Genomic DNA, 17,905 nt, shown 5'->3' with positions numbered 1-17,905 from the left:
TGAGCAAGAGCATCTGTGCCAGTGTAGACGCTCTCTTGCACAAAAAAGCTCCGATGGCCATTTTAGCCATCGGTCTTTCTTGCCCAAGAAATTCATGTTGCCTGTCTACACTGGCCTCTTGCGCAAGAACAGTTGCACAAAAGGGCTTATTCCTGAGCGGGAGCATCATAGTTCTCGCGCAAGAAGCCCTGATTTCACACGTTAAAACGTCCGTGTTCCTGTGCAAAAACTCCCCGCCAGCGTAGACAGGCAGCATGTTTTTGCGCAAAAGCAGCCGCCTTGGCACAAGATCGCACCAATGTAGACACAGCCTAAATGTAGAGATACGGGGGTGGGCGACAGAGCATCTTTCTCTCCCCCATTCCCTTTTCCTATTGATTTCCAGTTTTCTTATCCCCTACTCATAACTCTGGTCGTCTGAAGAAGTGGGCTGTGCCCACGAAAGCTCATGATCCCATCATTCTGGGAGCAGGGAGTTTGAAAATGCCCAGCCAGCCCTGGCTGGAGTCATGATCCCTCTGGGAACGGGACAGACACAGCTCAGCTCTTGGCTTTTGTTTCTACTGGTGGTGCCCATTAATGGGGAACGGCCCCATCCCCAAGCCAGCCCCTGTACCTCCTGCCCCAAACCAACCCTCCTTTCAGAGCAAGTACCTCACACCCTGCCCCCTCTGAGCCATCACCTGTACCCCTCCTGCTCCCCAACACACAGCCCAGAGCCCCTCCTACACCCAGCCTGCCTCCCAGAGCCAACACCCCCCAGCCCCTCAACCTCAGCCCAGAGCCCACATGCCCTCCTGTGCCAGTCAGTGAAAGTGAGCAGGGGCGGGGCCTCAGGGAAGTGGGTGGGGTTGACCCCAGATTGTCCGGCGCACAGGAAGGTCGGAGGCCCCCGAGTTAGAGCCTTGGGCCTGTGTAAGGCCAGCCAGCCTCCCGCGCGCACTTGTCCTGGTGACTTCCTTTGGCTCCCTTCAGCATCCACGCCCCAGCCGCGCTCCCCTGCGCAGCGCACTTCCCAGCTGGGACGGGCCTTGGATCCTTGGTCACCCGCGGGCTGGGCTGGGCGAGGAGGGGATGAGTCAGCGCAGATGTTTCCAAGTTAAACTGCAAAGTGAGCGCCTGCCCTTTGCGCCGGGAGGGCGAGAGCAGCAGAGTCCACCAGGCTAAGGCCAGTTTGAGCAAAACAAGCACCCCCATCAGCTGGTGCGCGGCTGAGAGTCCCACGGGATGTAGCTAACACCTGCCCCCGGGCAGCGCGCCAGGCGCTTACCTTGGGAGCCTGTGAAACACCCCGTGGCGACAGCCGGCTCCTTTCAGCTCTTAGCCCCTGGTCGGAAACTGGCCACGTAGCTTTGCAGCGCTTGGCCTCTCCCGGCTGCCGTAGAGCCCCAGCAAGGACACACAAGGATCTGAATTATCAGCTCCCAGGTGGGGCCACAATTTGGAAAGAACTGTCCCAAAAGGCCAAAGAGGTACATGCCCCTCCCCCCCCTCCCCGAAACTGCATCTGAAATGCTGAGGGTAAAATCCTTTTTCTACCCAACAGAAATTGTAACTGCTGCAGCCACCTCTGGGGCAGAGCAGCCAAGGAACAGCCACATATAACACCACACAGGGCTGGCCTGCTTGGCACTGAGCTGTAGCCACGTGGCTGCTATTGCTATGAGAAGTTTCCACTCGAACGTCATTCCTCCCACCCATTCTCAGTCTGCCCGCACGCCCTGCGTTCTGTGCGCTTTAGCGTCACTTTTCCAGCACTCTCAGCCCCTGGATTTGGCCTAGAGTCATTGGCTGCAAGACCCTCAGAACAAGCCCTGTCTCAGTGCCAGGCATGCCTGTCTCAGTGCCAGGCGTGCCTGCCTCGTGTGGCTGTTCTCTAGCCGCCCTGCCCCAGAGATGGCACTGGGTGGGCCAGCCCCACGTGTGGCTGTTCCCAAGTTGCCCTGCCCCAGAGGCAGCTGCAGCTCAGTGCCAGGTGGGCTGTCCCATGCGGTGTCATGCGCAGCTGTTTCCCTGCTGCCCTGCCCTGACAGTGGTGACATCTCCGCGCTGGCTGGATATTCCCCGTGCGCAGCCGTGCTGATGCGACGTGCTGGTTTTCAGGGCAGCAGGAAACCTGGTAGGGTGGAGACAGGAAACGGGGGGCAGCTCGAGGGAGCCTCACGCCTGCCCGCCATGAGCAGCAAATCAGCCCTACGTGAAGTGCGCCAGCCCAGCCAGCTGTGGGAGACCAGCAGGAAACGGGCACACGCCAGGCAGGGGGGCGCGCCTGGGGGCAGGGGCTGGGGCAGGACGCAGGCAGGGAGGTATGGCGGGAGTGTGCAGAAGGGGCACAGGCCCAGGGAGCGGGCAGGGGCTGAGGTGGCTTTGGAGCTGGGGGTGGAGGGGCTGGATTCAGTCAGGTGTGTTCTGGGGGAGGGGTATGGCCCTGGGGTGGGATGGGGAAGCTGGCAGATGTGGGGGGATAGGTGACCACTAACTCACCCCCCCCCCCCCCCCGTGGCTCCCAGGTCCCAGCCCATCCCCCACACACATTCGGCCCTGCCATGCTGCTGCCCCTGCTGCTCTGCCTGCTGCCCGGTGCCTGCGCCAGCCGCGCCCCCGTGTCCAGCCGCTGCAGCCACCTGCACTTTTGGAACCAGACAGCCCAGGCCTGTGTCCCCTGTGCAACCGGTTACAGCCACGTCCAGCTGCGTGGTGAGTGGGGGGGCCATAGGCTAGGCCATGGAGCTCGGCAGGGGGCACTAGGCTGTGGGGGGGCTCTGTAGCAGGCACTGTGCTGTGGGGCAGGGGCTCAGCAGAGTGCTGTGGGGCAGGGGATGGTAGGGAGTGCTGTGGGGCAGGAGGCACAGCAGGGTGCTGTCCTGTGGGGCAGAGGGCACAGCAGGGTGCTGTCCTGTGGGGCAGAGGGCACGGTAGGGAGTGCTGTGGGGCAGGAGGCACAGTAGGGTGCTGTGCTGTGGGGCAGGGAGCGCGGTAGGGAATGCTGTGGGGCAGGGGGCTCAGCAGGGTGCTGTGCTGTGGGGCAGGGGGCACAGTAAGGAGTGCTGTGGGGCAGGGGGCTCAGCAGGGTGCTGTGCTGTGGGGTAGGGGGTGCAGTAGGGAGTGCTGTGGGGCGGGGGGCTCAGCAGGGTGCTGTGCTGTGGGGTAGGGGCTCAGCAGGGTGCTGTGCTGTGGGGCAGGGAGCGCAGTAGGGAGTGCTGTGGGGCAGGGGGCTCGGCAGGGTGCTGTGCTGTGGGGCAGGGGGCACAGTAGGGAGTGCTGTGCTGTGGGGCGGAGGGCTCAGCAGGGTGCTGTGCTGTGGGGCAGGGAGCGCAGTAGGGAGTGCTGTGGGGCAGGGGGCTCGGCAGGGTGCTGTGCTGTGGGGCAGGGAGCGCAGTAGGGAGTGCTGTGGGGCAGGGGGCTCGGCAGGGTGCTGTGCTGTGGGGCAGGGGGCACAGTAGGGAGTGCTGTGCTGTGGGGCGGGGGGCTCAGCAGGGTGCTGTGCTGTGGGGCAGGGGCACAGTAGGGAGTGCTGTGGGGCGGGGGGCTCAGCAGGGTGCTGTGCTGTGGGGTAGGGGGTGCAGTAGGGAGTGCTGTGGGGCGGGGGGCTCAGCAGGGTGCTGTGCTGTGGGGCAGGGGCACAGTAGGGAGTGCTGTGGGGCGGGGGGCTCAGCAGGGTGCTGTGCTGTGGGGTAGGGGGTGCAGTAGGGAGTGCTGTGGGGCGGGGGGCTCAGCAGGGTGCTGTGCTGTGGGGCAGGGGCACAGTAGGGAGTGCTGTGGGGCGGGGGGCTCAGCAGGGTGCTGTGCTGTGGGGTAGGGGGTGCAGTAGGGAGTGCTGTGGGGCGGGGGGCTCAGCAGGGTGCTGTGCTGTGGGGCGGGGGGCTCAGCAGGGTGCTGTGCTGTGGGGCAGGGAGCGCAGTAGGGAGTGCTGTGGGGCAGGGGGCTCGGCAGGGTGCTGTGGGGTAGGGGGCTCGGCGGGGTGCTGTGTGGCGGGGCGGGGGGCACAGCAGGGGATGTTGGGATGCAGGGCATAGAGCGCAGTGGGGCTCCCAGGACATGGGCGCTGGGCGCTGACCCACTCCCCTCCCACCCAGGGCGGCAGTTCACGGTGAACTGCGGCGTGAGGGACACAGGCGGCCGCTTCGCGTCTCCGAGCCAAGCGTGTCCCCCCGGCTCCTTCAACAACGGGACATTCCTGCTGTGCCAGCCCTGCTCCGCCTGCCCGGCCAGCGTCCCCTTCGTCCCCTGCACCCCTGAGAGCAACACCCAGTGCTGCCCGCCCGGGTACGGCAGGGCCCCGCCTGGGCACGAGGGGCTGGGGGAAGGGAGGCCTAGTGGTTGGGGGGGGACCTGGGAGCCAGCCCTTGGCTCTCTGACCAGGCTGCTCTTGGCTCCACAGGCAGCTACTGGGTCCAGCTGGGAGGTGCCAGGACCGGTGCTGTGTCCCCCCCAAGCAGTGTCCCCCTATGGCCCTAGCCACCAGCAACTGCAGCAGCCCAATGGAGGTAGGTGCTGGGAGCCAGGAGGCCTGGGTCTGGCCTCAGGGAAGGGGGCCTAGTGGTTAGAGCGGAGGCAGGGGAAGCTATTCAGACTGGGAGGGGTCCAGCTGAGTTAATTCTCTTGCCTGGCTCTGCCTTTCAGGCCCCTGCTGCTGTGTCCTCAGGCCCTCCCCCCACGAGCTGGTCGGGGGCTGCCCCTCAGCCCCCCCCGCGCCTTTCAGCTACAGCGGCCACGGGCCAGGCACTGGGCTCAGCTCCAGCCACCACCCAGCTCCCTCAGCACCTGTTCCCCAGCAACCCGGCAGGTACCTGGGCTCTGCCTCCCCGGGGCAAGGCCGGAGTCCCTGGGCCCCCTCCAGGCGGTGCCCACAGCAGCCCCACTGCCTGGGGCCGCAGGCGCTGGAGCTGCCCTGTCACCCTGTCCCCCCTGCAGGCTACGGCATCTGGGTTGTGATCCTGACCACGCTGCTGCTCACGGCGGCCATCGCCCTCTTCATCTGGACGCAGCAGGGTCGCTGCCCCCAGCAGGGTGAGTAGCCAGCCAGCCCCACGGCCGCCCCACTCCCATGGCCGGCTGGCCGGCCAGCCCCACAGTGGCCTCACCCCCACAGCCAGCCATTCTCATGGGTGCCAACCCCACAGCCGCCCCATCCCCACCAGCTACCCCACATCCTCTGCCAGCCAGCCTCATAGCACCAGTCCCACCACCCCCCTATTGCCAGCCAGCCCCACGGCCACCCCACTGCCAGCCAGCAAGCCTCAGTCACCAACCCCACAGCCACCCCACCCCCACTGCCAGCCAACGCCCTGGCCACCCCCTACACACCCACTGCCTGTCAGTCCCCCACCATCCCACCCACTGCCCACCCGCCCCATGGCCATCCCACCCACTGCCTGCCAGGCCCACAGCTGGCCTATCTGCTACCCGTTGTCATTGGAAAGAGGCAGCAGCTAGGAGTGCTGTGGGAGGGGCCAGCCCCCAGGGCAGGGTTGCTCTAAGTACCAGGAGCTCATATCCTGGGAGGCGGGGCTCCTAGGGCAGGGGGTGGGGCCTGACTCTGGGGGCGGAGCTCTGTTCCTTGGCAGCTGTATTCTAACCTCATCCTTGAGGGCCAGGGCTCAACCTCACACCTTCCTGCCCCAGGTTCCTTGCTGAGTGCTGAGGAGACAGCTGGCTCTGCCGGCCGTGCTGGCAGGTGTGGTGCCCCCCAGTCCTGCCCGGCTGCTCCTGGGGCCCAGCTCACCACACCTGCCCCCCCCAGCCTGTGGGGGCTGCCGCTGCAGCACCTGCTGGATGATGCCGACGTGCTGGAGGAACTGATCATGCTGCTGGACCCTGAGGGCAAGGCCGGGGGGGGCACCCGGCACCTGGCCTCCCGCTACGGCCTCTCCGCCACCTGGATCAACTACACCTACTCCCTGCGCAGCACCCGCAGCCCCCTGCGTGCCACGCTGGAGACTGTGGCTGCCCGCCAGCCCGAGGCCACGCTGGGGCAGCTGGCCGGGCTGCTGGACGCCATGGGGCGCAAGGATGCTCTGCAGGTGCTGGAGAGAGTGAGGTGTCCCCCTGGGCCTGGTACAACCCCCAGGGGCCCTGGCTGGAGGAAGGAAACAAGCCAGGCCATTGTTCATCCTGGCGCCTGCACTCCAGCCCCTACCCGTGCTGGGCCAGGCTCCCCACTGCTCCCCCTCAAGCATGGGGCAGGGTTAGAGGGCTCCGGGCAGCCATGACAGCAGGACTGGCCCCTGCTGGAGAGGGGTGAGGGACAAGCTGCCAGACGCTACCTCCCCAGGCTGAGGCCAGCAGGAGGGGCTGGGGACACTCTGCAGACCCTGATACTGACTCCCTGTCCCAGACAGAGACCCACACTGAGCCAGGGCAGGGGCCTGGGAGATGCAGCCAGCCCAGGGAAAACCGCCCAGCACCAAGATGCAGCCACCTCTGGGGTGAGGAACAGCCGCACATACCACCACACAGCACCAGCCCAGAGCAGCAGGCACAAGCCCTCTAGGGGGAGGGGGGAGGGAGCAGGGAGCTGCAGCCGGCCCAGGCCAAGCAGCAGAGTCGTTCCCAGCCCCATGTCAGCACACCCCCTTTCCCAGCCCCGCCCCAGGAAGAGCTCAGCATGTGAAAATGGCCATTTATTTAAAATTATACCAACGGGGCGAGGCTGGGGGCACAGGGCCGACTTGCCACTTTAAATAAAAAAGTGCATAGAAAATAAACAGGTTTAGAAACATCTGTACAAATATCTACAGGGTGGGGGGGTTGCAGGGGGCCTGTCCTGGTCCCCCACCCCCACTCACACCCTCCCCGTACAAAAAGGAAAGCAGCCCCCTAGGGGGCACTGGGAGTCCAGACTCAGGGAAGTGGGGGGCTGGGCACACACCCCACCCCTGTGCCTCTGCTAGTGCAGATTGGGGGGGTTACGGTGCACCCCAGCCCAGCCCCCATGGGGGCTCTGCAAAAGGAGGCCAGACCCTGTTGCTAAGGGGCCTGCCCCACATCAAGTCTTGCTCCTCTGCTGTGGAAGAGGGGGCCAGAGCCACAAGCTGCCCTGGGCTGGGGAGGGGAAATCACAGCAGTCGGAGGCACCGAGCCCTGCCCCCGGGACAGATGCTGGGGCCTCCCGTGCCCGGCCAGCGTCTGGGGGTGTCGAGCAGCTGGACTCCCCCCCCTCTCCTCCACCCTGGGCTGCAGGAGGGCAGGAGGAGAAGAGGGGGAGCGGGGGGAGGTAGCAGGAAGCCAGGAGGCTCTGGAGAGGGCTGATCCCAGCCTCCAGGCCCTGGCCAGGACAGGGGGCGTCCCGAGCTCTGCCCCCCAGGCGGGGGGCTAGTTCAGGAAGCGGCGGCAGCGCTTGGCCCCGCAGTTGCAGGGCAGCTTGGAGCCGGCGTCCTCGATGGGGAACTTGTAGTCGTAGGTGAGCTCCTCGCCGCGGAAGATGCGCCGCAGGGCGAAGATCACGATGTGCTTCTGCCCCTCCACGTGGATGACGCGGGAGTAGCAGTTGGGCTCGCACGAGTGGTTGATGAAGCGGGCGGCGTTGCCGTGCATCGTGGCGTCCACCACGTCGAAGTCGTCGATGCGGAACATGTAGCAGCCGATGCCCTGGGGGAAGGAGGGGGCAGGTCACAGGTGAACCCTGGCCAGCAACCCCCACCTCCCTCGTGGGCCAGAGACCCCCCACGAGCTGGCAACCCCGCTCCCCCGTGGGCCAGCAACCCCCACCTCCCTCGTGGGCCAGAGACCCCCCACGAGCTGGCAACCCCGCTCCCCCGTGGACCAGCAACCCCCACCTCCCTCGTGTGCCAGAGACCCCCCACGAGCTGGCAACCCCGCTCCCCCGTGGGCCAGCAACCCCCGGCTTCCTCGTGGGCCAGAGACCCCCCACGAGCTGGCAACCCTGCTCCCCCGTGGGCCAGCAACCCCCACCTCCCTCGTGGGCCAGAGACCCCCCCACGAGCTGGCAACCCCGCTCCCCCGTGGGCCAGCAACCCCCGGCTTCCTCGTGGGCCAGAGACCCCCCACGAGCTGGCAACCCCGCTCCCCCATGGGCCAGCAACCCCTGCCCCAGCCGCCCCCCTGCAAGCTGGCAACCCCCCCTCTGCAACCCCATCCCGCCCCCCCCCCCCCAGCAGCTCCTCCCCGCCCACACCTTGCCGTCGTAGTACTTCTCCCGCTTGTCGGTCAGCACGGAGCGGATGACGATGCCCGAGTACTCGATGACCATCTCGCCCGCCTCGATGGTGCGCTTGCAGAACAGCCCACGCCCGTGGATTGCCGACCTGGGGGGGCGGGGCACAGGCAGCGCTAGCCGAGCGCCACAGCGCAGGGCAGGCGTAACGGGCCGAGTGTCCCCGGAGCAAACAGAGCAGGGGGCCAGATACCCACGTTCGCTCCCGCCCCCCTCCCCTCCCCATGTGGGTGGAGCCATGGGCATCCCCAGGGTTGGCAGGGAGTCGGGGGTGGGGCCACTACCTGTACACGCCCACAGCCTCCTTGGAGGTTCTCTTGAGGTGCCGGAAGCGCATGGCCATGGGCAGCTCCAGGCTGGTGGCTCGTCTGGAGAGAGTGGGACACTGCCCATCAGACCAGCCTGCTCGTGGCCTGGGCAACCTTCCCCCCCCCCCTCCCCGCAGGCAACCCCAACCCCCCCGGGGCACAGAACCCAGGCGTCCTGGCTCCCTAAGTGGCTACCTGGTGGATTTCAGCTGCACCTCGTCCTCCTCCTCGTCGTAGGTGCCGCCCTCGGGCAGCGTGCGGTGCTGGGACGCCAAGAAGTTGAACATGTCGAAGGTGCATTTCCTGGGAGGGGAGGGGAGGGGCAGGGTTAGAGAACCAGCCAGCCCCCACCCCACCTGCCCCCCCCAGCACACGCCCCTCGGACCCACCTGACGTAGACCTCGGCACACGCCCCTCGGCCCCACCTGCCCCCCCCCCGGCACACGCCCCTCGGCCCCACCTGACGTAGACCTCGGCGCGGGCGCAGCCGCTGGGGTTCAGGGGCAGCGGCTCCTCCTCCTCCTCGTGCTGGTGGTAGCGGAACTTGTACTTGTGGCAGGACTTGGCGCCGTGCAGCTGCTCCACCAGGAAGGTGACGGCGTCGTGGTGCATGCCCAGCAGGCGCACCCCGTTCATGCCTGGGGAGACCCCGTCAGCCCCGCAGGCCACAGCCCGGCTCCCGCCCCTTCCCCCACCTGCCGGAGCCCGGGCCAACCTCCTCCCCCCTATTCCCACCCTGCTGGGGCCCGGCTCCCGCCCCTTCCCCCACCCTGCCGGAGCCCGGGCCAACCTCCTCCCCCCTTCTCCCACCCTGCTGGGGCCCAGCTCCCGCCCCTTCCCCCGCCCTGCTGGAGCCCGGGCCAACCTCCTCCCCCCTTCTCCCACCCTGCTGGGGCCCAGCTCCCGCCCCTTCCCCCGCCCTGCCGGAGCCCGGGCCAACCTCCTCCCCCCTTCTCCCACCCTGCTGGGTCCCGGCTCCCGCCCCTTCCCCCGCCCTGCCGGAGCCCGGGCCAAGCTCCTCCCCCCTTCTCCCACCCTGCTGGGGCCCAGCTCCCGCCCCTTCCCCCACCTGCCGGAGCCTGGGCCAAGCTCCTCCCCCCTTCTCCCAACCTGCTGGGGCCCAGCTCCTACCCCTTCCCCCACCCTGCCCAGAGAACCCAGGGAGCCTGGTTCCTGCCCCCCTTGCCCTCCGAGGCCCAGGCCAGGGCTCTCCACACTCACCAGCAAATGAGAGGTGCTTCAGGCGGGCGTTGGCTCGGGCCTCCTGCACCTTCTCAATCACGGCCTTCCAGGCACCTGGGGAGAGAGCAGGGGGCAGCATGAGCCGCCGGGCTGCCTGGCACCCCCACCCCGCCCTGGGGCTGCTCAGAGCCAGCGCCCCGGTGACCCACGGTACCCTCCACGCTCTCCGCCTGCACGCTGAACCCGTCCTCGCTGCTGAGCTCAAAGCGCAGGTGCGGCTGGCTCTTGGGCGGCGCCTCGTTCTCCTTGTCCTCGCAGTACAGGGCGTCCTCGTCCGAGCTCGACGGCTCCCCTGGGGCACAGAGTGAAGTGGGACGGGGCTGGTACGAGCCTATGTCTCCGCGCCACCTTCCACGGCCAGGACGGGCGCCCGCTCCAGCCCCCAGCCCCCAGCCCCGCTCTGGCCCCCAGCCATGCCTAGCAGCACTGTGCTCCCCAACGCCCCAACCCACCAGCACCCCTCCCCCGGCCCCCCAACCCCCTTCCCTCTGCCCAATCCCCTCGGTGCCCCTCCCAGCACAGCGCCCTAGCCTGCCCGCCCAGGCAGTACCTGCATAGCGGTGCCAGGTGGGCTCCGGCAGAGGCTCCAGGCTGGGATCCGGCCTGCGGGGACTGCACTTCGGGGCCAGGGAAGGATCGGAGGGAGACCTGCAGGGGAGCCAGAGGGAGCTCAGCACAGCTGGGCTGGGGAGTAGGGGCCAGGCAGGCACCAGCAGGGCTGATACTCACCCCGTGCTGTCCCCGTCACTCAGCTCCGCCTGCTCCTTCAGCGCCACCAGGTCCAGGACGCTCCTCACCGAAGGGGTCTTCATCCGCACCCGGCCAGGCCTGCAACACCAGCACAGCAGGGCTCAGAGGGCTGCAGGATGAGAGCAAGGGGCCAGGCCGGGGGGCACCCAGGGCTGGGCTAGCAGGGGCTGTGGGCCGGGAGCGAGGGGCCGGGCGGGGGGAGGGGCTGGGCCGGAGGGCACCCAGGGCTGGGCTGGCAGGGGTTGTGGGCCGGGAGCGAGGGGCTGGGCGGGGGGAGGGGCTGGGCCGGAGGGCACCCAGGGCTGGGCTGGCAGGGGTTGTGGGCCGGGAGCGAGGGGCTGGGCGGGGGGAGGGGCCGGGCCGGAGGGCACCCAGGGCTGGGCTGGCAGGGGTTGTGGGCCAGGAGCGAGGGGCCGGGCGGGGGTCTTCCTGGGGACACCTACCCAGGGCCCGGCGGGGGGCCAGCGAGGCCATTCCTGCTCTGGCTCTCGGGGACACCAGCCGGCGACGCAGGGGGCAGCGGCTCCTCCTCTTCCTCCAGCTTGGGCCGCTTGGGGGGGACGCCGGCCCCAGCAGAACAGCCCCTCTTGGCGCTGGCGGGGGGCTGAGGCACGGGCAGGTGGAGCAGGCCGGAGTTGAGGGCCAGGCGCTGCAGCAGGCAGGGCTGGGGCAGCCCCAGCGAGGGCGTGACCAGGGCCGAGGGGCCCAAGGTGAGCTGCCCCCCAGCGCCCGGCGCCCGCAGCACGTTCACCATGGGCACCATGCTGAGCAGCGGCGCCCGGATGGTCCAGGTGGGCACGGGGCTCTGGGCCACACCCAGCGGGGCGGCGGCGCGGAAGATCACTGTGCCCAGGCCGGGTGGGGCCTGTGGGGGCACGGCTGGGCCTGGCTTGGCGGGGGCACCCGGCCCCTCCAGGCCGCCCCCCGCCGCCGCCTCCTCCCCACCCTGCATCTTGACGAAGACCTGCCCCAGCTTGTTCACCAGGATGACCTTGGAGCCAGGCTTGGGGGGGGCAGGCACCTCGGGGCCCAGCACCCGGACGCCCGGGCTGCCCGGCACCCAGCCCAAGGCGTGGGGAGGGTCCGGCGCGGGGCCCGGCTCGCCGCCATTGACGCTGGGCTCTGGGGCTTTGCCCTCGGCCAGGTTCTTCAGCACAAAGTCCACAATCTCCGAGGGCAGGTCCTCTGGCGGGGGGGCGGGGCCAGCCGAGCCCTGCTCCGCCCCTGGCTCCGCCCGCTTGCTGCTCGCACCCCGCCCCTCTCCCTCCCCATCATCCACCCCGTCCAGCTGGTCGATGTGGGGCAGCGGTAGATCCAGTGGGTACGGCGGCAGGTCCAGCTCCCGCGTCACCACCGTGCGGGGGAAGCGGAAGTAGCGTCCGGTGCCCCCAGCACCTTCCTCTTCCTCCTCCTCCTCGTCGCTGGGGCCGGGCAGGGGCAGGCCAGGTGAGGAGCAGGGCCCCCGCCCCTCGCCCCCCTCCTGGAAGGACTCGTCCAGCAGACTGTCGTCAAACTCCAGGTCTGAGACATTGAGCTCGTCGAAGGCCAGCTCGGGGGGCACGCCGGGGGGCGAGGGCGGCGCAGGGGAGGTAGGCGGGTGGGCCGGGGGCTGGCTGAGCCCGGCTGAGGTAGGGGGGTGCTGTGGGCTGCTCCCTGGGGGAGCAGCCCCTGCCCTGAGAGAGGTGGCACCCAGCAGTCGAGTCCTGGTGGGGCGCGGAGGGGAGGGGGCTCGGCGGGGGGGTGGGCGCGGCGAGAGGGGGCTATGGCGCCGGGGGCGGCGCAGTGGCGTGAAGTCCGGGTCGCCCACTGTCAGGATGTGGTGAGCCATGGACGAGCTACCTGGGGAGGGGGGGGGGGAGAGAAAACTGGGTCACACGCTGGCCCTAGACAGGAACTCCACATGCCCCTCCCAAACAGGATCAGACCCCAGGAAGTCCCCCACAATCCCACAAGGCACAACCCTGAAGGGATCTCCCAGCATCTCATAGACTTTAAGGTCAGAAGGGACCATTATGATCATCTAGTCTGATCCCCTGCACAGTGCTGGCCACAAAATCTCACCCACCCCTCCTAGAATAATCCTCTCACCTATAGCTCAGATAGTGAAGCCTTCAAATACTTTGAAGACCCCAAGATGCAGAGAATCCTCCAGCTGTGATCTGTGCCCCATGCTACAGAGGAAGGCGAAAAACCTCCAGGGCCTCTGCCAATTTACCCTGGAGGAAAATTCCTTCCCGACCCCAAATACGGCGATCAGCTAAACCCTGAGCATGTGGGCAGGACTCACCAGCCAGATACCCAGAAAGTTCTCTATAGTAACTCCTATCATCCCTCCATTGACCTATTTAACTCTGATAGTGAAAGGTCAATTAGTTACCAAGATCCTGTTATCTCATCAAACCATCCCCTTCATAAACCCATCTAGTTTAATCTTGAAACCAGATAGATCTTTTGCCCCCACTACTTCCCTTGGAAGGCCGTTCCAGAACCTCACTTAAATAATTCCTCTCCCTCCCTGGTATTTATCCCTCTAATATATTTAAAAAGTGCAATCATGTCCCCCCTCAGCCTTCTTTTGGTTAAGGTAAACAAGCCAAGCTCCTTGAGTCTCCTTTCATAAGACAGGTTTTCCATTCCTCGGATCATCCTAGTGGCCCTTCTTTGTACCTGTTCCAGTTTGAATTCATCCTTCTTAAACATGGGAGACCAGAACTGCACACAGTATTCCAAATGGGGTCTCACCAATGCCTTGTATAATGGCACTAACACCTCCTTATCCCTACTGGAAATACCTCGCCTAATACATCCCAAGACCGTATTAGCCTTTTTCACGGCCATGTCACAATGGCGGCTCATAGTCATCCTATAATCAACCAGGACTCCGAGGTCCTTCTCCTCCTCCGTTACTTCCAACTGGTGTGTCCCCAGCTTATAACTAAAATTCTTGTTATTAATCCCTAAATGCATAACCTTACACTTCTCACTATTAAATTTCATCCTATTGCTATCACTCCAATTTACAAGATCATCCAGATCTTCCTGTATGATATCCCGATCCTTTTCTGAATTGGCAATAGCCCCCAACTTTGTGTCATCCGCAAATTTTATCAGGACACTTCCACTTTTGGTGCCAAGGTCAGCGATAAAAAGATTAAATAAAATTGGCCCCCATCTTGTGGGCCATAGCCCCTCACCCACACACAGGACCCTTGGAGAGGCCAGGCCATGGGCAGCAGCCCCGCTCTCCTGTCCCTCCCGGCCAGAGGGTGGCACTTACCGGGCGACGGCAGCGGGCGGGAGGACACCCCGGCCAGGGGCCGGCGCGTGGGCGAGTAGTTGGGCACTTTGATGCGGGCTCCGCCCAGGGAGCGGGGCACGGAGGCAGCGGCCGGCTCGGGGGGAGGCAGGGGCCCCGGGATGCGGGAAGGCGAGTGGCGCTCTGGTGCCAGCACAGCAGGCGCGGTGCCTGGGAGGTGCGGGTCCCCGAGGTGAGCGTCTGAAACAGGAGCAAGGACACGCCACCGATGGCGGAGACCTGACAGCCCGGCCCAGGGACGGCTCCCCCGGCGCCGAGATGCAGCCACCTCTGGGGCGGAGCGGCTGGGAACCGCCACAGTCTCCCCCAGCGGCAGTGGGTCTTATCCTCTGCCAAGCCAGCCCCGCCCCCTCGAGCCCACCGGGGCAGCCCCCCGCAGGCCCCCCTCACCTGTGGCCGGGCTGTGCGCAATGGTCCGGTTCTCCTCCTGTCCCCCCAGCGCAGCCGGCTCCTCCAGGCTCGGCCGAGGCCGGCACTCCAGGATGCGACACTTGTACCAGCAGCGCCGCCGGGCGTCCACCGTGCTCCAGTACAGCCGGGTGCACCTGGCGGGGGTGGCTGGTGAGCTGCCAGAGCAGGGCCACGGGGCCGGGCTGGCACTGCTCAGAGCCACCTGAGCTCCGGGACCCCCCCCGCCGAGCCCAGCCTGGCTCTGTGCTTGTGCTGCTCGGGGAGATGGGTGCTGGGTGGGGTTCCGGCATCAGCTGCCAGATCTCCCCTCCCTACATGCCGGGTGCCCCTTCCCCTGAGTGGCTGCAGCTGCCCCGTGCCACGTGCCCAGGGGTGGAGCGACTGGACATCAGCTCTGTGCTCGGCCTTGCGGCCCCCCCTCCGGGCGCTAACTACCCTCCCTGGCCACCCCCAGCTGCCTGCTCGGCCCCCCAGGGGGCGGCACTCACTGGTAGCCCACGGGGAAGAGGCGGCCGTCGCACTCCGACAGGTCCGTCAGCAGCCCCAGGCTGTTGATCTTGATGGAACCTAGAAGAGGGGACGAGGTGAGAACATCCAAAGGCACCTGGGGCCAGATGGGGGCTGGCAGCCCAGCGGGGAGAGGTTCCGGTCCCAGTTCCCGCCCCAGGGGCAGACGGGGGCGAGGCCCCACGTCCCAGCCCCCCACCATGGGGCAGGGCGAGGCACAGAAGCCCGGCACCGCACTCACCAATCATCATGTTGATGGTGTCGGGTTCGAGACCCACCATGAACTTCCTCTTGAAGCTGATGCCCTCGAAGTCCACGTAGACGCGGCGCAGCACGTGGAACCCGTCCTCGGTGACGATCTCCTGGGGCAGGAGAACGGGTCAGCGCGGGGCAGCACCCCCTGCCTGGGAGCAGCCTTGGGGGCCCCCGAACACACTGGAGGGTCCTTGGGGCCCGCCCCAGAGCCTCCCCCAGCACCGCCCCTCACCGTCCCGTCCAGCAGGTCCGTGTGCTTCTGGCAGAAAACCTTCTTGTCCTCCTGGAAGGTGCAGTGGCGCAGGCGGGCACACATGAAGTGGTAGTTGCTGAGACAGGCCGAGAGGCAGCAGCCCACCGTGGCGCCAGTGCGCTGGCAGTGCTCACAGCGCTGGGGGCACAGCAGGGGTGAGGGGCAGCCCCACAGCCCTCCAGCACGAGGCCCACCCCAGCCCCAAATCCTGCCCCCCACCTCCGCCACTCCCAAACCCCCCAGCACAGGAGGCCCACCCCTCAAGGCCTCAAACTGCCTCCCTGCTGGCACACAGCCTCCACCAGCCCCGAACCCAGCCCCCCACCATTAGCCTGCCCCCCCGGCCTCAAGTACCCCTGTTTGTGGGACAACCACAGGCCTCCCCCGCCCCGGCGCTCGCCCCTCACCATCTGGCGCCCCCGCACCACGGCGGCATGCACGTTCTTCAGCGACCCGTCGTTCTCCTCAAACACCTCAGCCGACCAGATGGCGCAGTTGACATGGGTCCACTCGTTCTGGCCAATGTACAGGAGCCGGCCTGCGTCCTGGCAGGACGAGGGGGGGGGGGGGGAGAAGAGAAGATCAGTCTCGCCAGCCCCCCAAGGGTCCCCAACCCTGCCCTCCCCTCCTGAGGCAGGGCACCAAAGCCAGGAGTGCACCTGGCAGGGCCAGGCCTTACCTTGGAGGGGGCGTCCCCGTACTGGAGACACAGGGCGCACTGACGCTTGTCCTCCGCACTGCTGCCTGGCCCCTGCTTCCAAGGCACCGCCTCCTGGCCCTTCCCGCCTGCCAGGAGAGGAGTGAGAGCAGCGCCCTGCCCCGGCGCCCCCCAGGACACCACCCGGCGCCCTGCCCCGGCGCCCCCCAGGACACCACTCGGCGCCCTGCCCCGGCACCCTGCCCCGGCACCCCCCAGGACACCACCCGGCGCCCTGCCCCGGCACCCCCCAGGACACCACTCGGCGCCCTGCCCCGGCACCCTGCCCCGGCGCCCCCCAGGACACCACCCGGCGCCCTGCCCCGGCACCCTGCCCCGGCACCCCCCAGGACACCACCTGGCATCCTGCCCCAGCGCCCCCCAGGACACCACCCAGCACCCTGCCCCAGCGCCCACCCCAGCACACTGCCCCAGCGCCCTCCAAGGGCTCTACCCAGCACCCTGCCCCAGCACCACACCCCTAGCATGTCCGCCGGCTTCCTGCCCCATTCCTTATCCCAGAGCAGCACCCGGGCGCCCTGCGCTGTCCCCGTACTCACTGGTGCCGGTGGCCTCAGGGGCCAGGTGGCCGTTCTCAGGGGCACTGGGCTCCTCAGGCTGGCGCCACTGCGCGTACATGTGGTCAGAGGAGGGGGGCAGCACGGCGTCAGGCAGCATGCCGCTGGGGAGACAGCAACAGAGTGAGCCAGGGAGCCCCCCCAACCCCCCCAGAACCCCACGGCGTCCCTGCCGCCCGCCCCCCGGTACTCACTTGGGGAGGCCGCTGCGGCACTGCCAGCGCTTGGCGTCCTGCGCGTTGAACCAGCTGAATGTGCGCCCCATGAGCTGTGGGAGAGAGTCGAGCCATGGGGCTGCGTGGGGTGCCAGGGGCCCTGCCTCCACCCTCCGCACCCCCTTGGGGCCCTGCATCTGCCCCTCCCCCACCCACAGGGCCTAGGCCCCATCCCCCAGCCTTCTCCAGAGGGGCCCAGCTTTCAGCAGCCATCCCTCCCCCACCCCCAGCCCCCCACTCCGGGCACAGCCTGCCCCGAACCCCCCTGGTGGTACCTCGATGTAGAGCGCCTTGGCCGAGGGGCTGCCCTGCTCCTCCGCGGGGCCCTCCCGCTCCTCCAGGGCCCGCAGCAGGATGCCTACCACGTCCTCGCTGAACCCGTGCTGTGGGGGGGGAGGGAGGGGGGAGAAGAGAGACCATGGGGCGGGGCCGACCCACGGCCAAGCCCCCAGCCCCGCCCCTTGTGACAGCCATACAGCCTCCATCCACCACCATATCCCCCTCCCCTGCACTGCACCCTTGCCCTGCTCCTTATACCCCCTGTCCAGCTCCCATCGCACCCTGCCCTGGCCGCCCCGATCCCCTCCCGCCCCACTCCCTGGCTCCACCTGTGCCCGTGCTCCTCACCACAGAGCCGTAGTGGCCCTGCTCAAAGAGCTTGCTGACAGTGCGCAGGTCGCAGGGCCGCCGGTGCACCTTCACGCCGTCGTCCAGGCAGCACTGCGGGGAGGAGGGGTTCAGCACACAGAGATCTGACCCCTCCCCCAAGCTCCACTGCCCCAGATTGGGACTTCCCCCCTCCCCCCCGGCCACGAGGGGAGGGGAGCAACCACTGTTACAGCAACAACCCGGACTAATCGGGGTGCTGGGAGCCAAGACTTCTGGGTTCTAGCCCCAGCTCTGGGAAGGGAGTGGGGACTCAAAGGACAGAGCAGGGGGCTCTCCCAGCTCCCAGGGCCGTACCTGGGCACGCAGGGAGGAGAGGGGGCCGGGAGCCAGGCGGCTGGGGCTGTCCGAGTTCCAGGGCCGTACCTGGGCGCGCAGGGAGGGGAAGGAGCCGGGAGCCAGGGCTGTTCCTGGGCGTACAGGGAGGGGAGGGGAGAGGAAGGGGCTGGGAGCCAGGCGGCTGGGGCTCTCCGGGCCCATACCTGGGCGCATGGGGAGGGGAGGGGAGGGGGCTGGGAGCCAGGCGGCTGG

At 67.5% G+C, this 17,905-nt stretch overlaps 2 protein-coding genes across 9 annotated transcripts in view; one reads left to right on the top strand and one right to left on the bottom strand.

Moving 5' to 3' along the window:
- Nucleotides 1-1,520: 1,520 nt before the first annotated feature.
- Nucleotides 1,521-6,461, top strand: IGFLR1 (IGF like family receptor 1). Of its 8 annotated transcripts, none has more exons than XM_075907804.1 (7): nucleotides 1,521-2,119; nucleotides 2,511-2,697; nucleotides 4,077-4,266; nucleotides 4,382-4,487; nucleotides 4,624-4,786; nucleotides 4,915-5,010; nucleotides 5,626-6,461. In XM_075907804.1, the coding sequence occupies exons 2-7, from the start codon at nucleotides 2,547-2,549 to the stop codon at nucleotides 6,210-6,212; spliced, it is 1,293 nt and encodes a 430-aa protein (XP_075763919.1). In that variant the 5' UTR covers nucleotides 1,521-2,119; nucleotides 2,511-2,546; the 3' UTR covers nucleotides 6,213-6,461. The 8 variants fall into 8 exon arrangements, with proteins under 8 accessions (XP_075763919.1, XP_075763918.1, XP_075763924.1 ...); XM_075907803.1 differs by having other exon boundaries at nucleotides 2,119-2,255; XM_075907805.1 differs by lacking the exon at nucleotides 1,521-2,119 and adding an exon at nucleotides 2,171-2,306 and having other exon boundaries at nucleotides 4,915-4,992.
- A 147-nt stretch (nucleotides 6,462-6,608) lies between these two features.
- Nucleotides 6,609-17,905, bottom strand: part of LOC106731641 (histone-lysine N-methyltransferase 2B) — a 38,029-nt gene continuing 26,732 nt past the window's right edge. Inside the window, 21 exon segments of the mRNA XM_075907798.1 lie at nucleotides 6,609-7,590; nucleotides 8,138-8,267; nucleotides 8,461-8,544; nucleotides 8,680-8,787; nucleotides 8,945-9,122; nucleotides 9,706-9,780; nucleotides 9,881-10,018; nucleotides 10,277-10,374; nucleotides 10,456-10,554; nucleotides 10,920-12,315; nucleotides 13,754-13,972; nucleotides 14,183-14,337; nucleotides 14,692-14,770; nucleotides 14,952-15,072; nucleotides 15,198-15,356; nucleotides 15,626-15,763; nucleotides 15,898-16,004; nucleotides 16,476-16,597; nucleotides 16,688-16,761; nucleotides 16,984-17,091; nucleotides 17,336-17,428. Of these exon segments, the coding sequence (XP_075763913.1) occupies nucleotides 7,315-7,590; nucleotides 8,138-8,267; nucleotides 8,461-8,544; nucleotides 8,680-8,787; nucleotides 8,945-9,122; nucleotides 9,706-9,780; nucleotides 9,881-10,018; nucleotides 10,277-10,374; nucleotides 10,456-10,554; nucleotides 10,920-12,315; nucleotides 13,754-13,972; nucleotides 14,183-14,337; nucleotides 14,692-14,770; nucleotides 14,952-15,072; nucleotides 15,198-15,356; nucleotides 15,626-15,763; nucleotides 15,898-16,004; nucleotides 16,476-16,597; nucleotides 16,688-16,761; nucleotides 16,984-17,091; nucleotides 17,336-17,428 (3,957 nt within the window). The 3' untranslated portion in view covers nucleotides 6,609-7,314.

This window comes from Pelodiscus sinensis, chromosome 24 (assembly GCF_049634645.1).
Source record: "Pelodiscus sinensis isolate JC-2024 chromosome 24, ASM4963464v1, whole genome shotgun sequence".
In the NCBI taxonomy this organism is placed as follows: domain Eukaryota; kingdom Metazoa; phylum Chordata; order Testudines; family Trionychidae; genus Pelodiscus; species Pelodiscus sinensis.
Note: the sequence above shows the minus strand (reverse complement) of the source record. Positions and strands in the feature narration are given on the sequence as shown.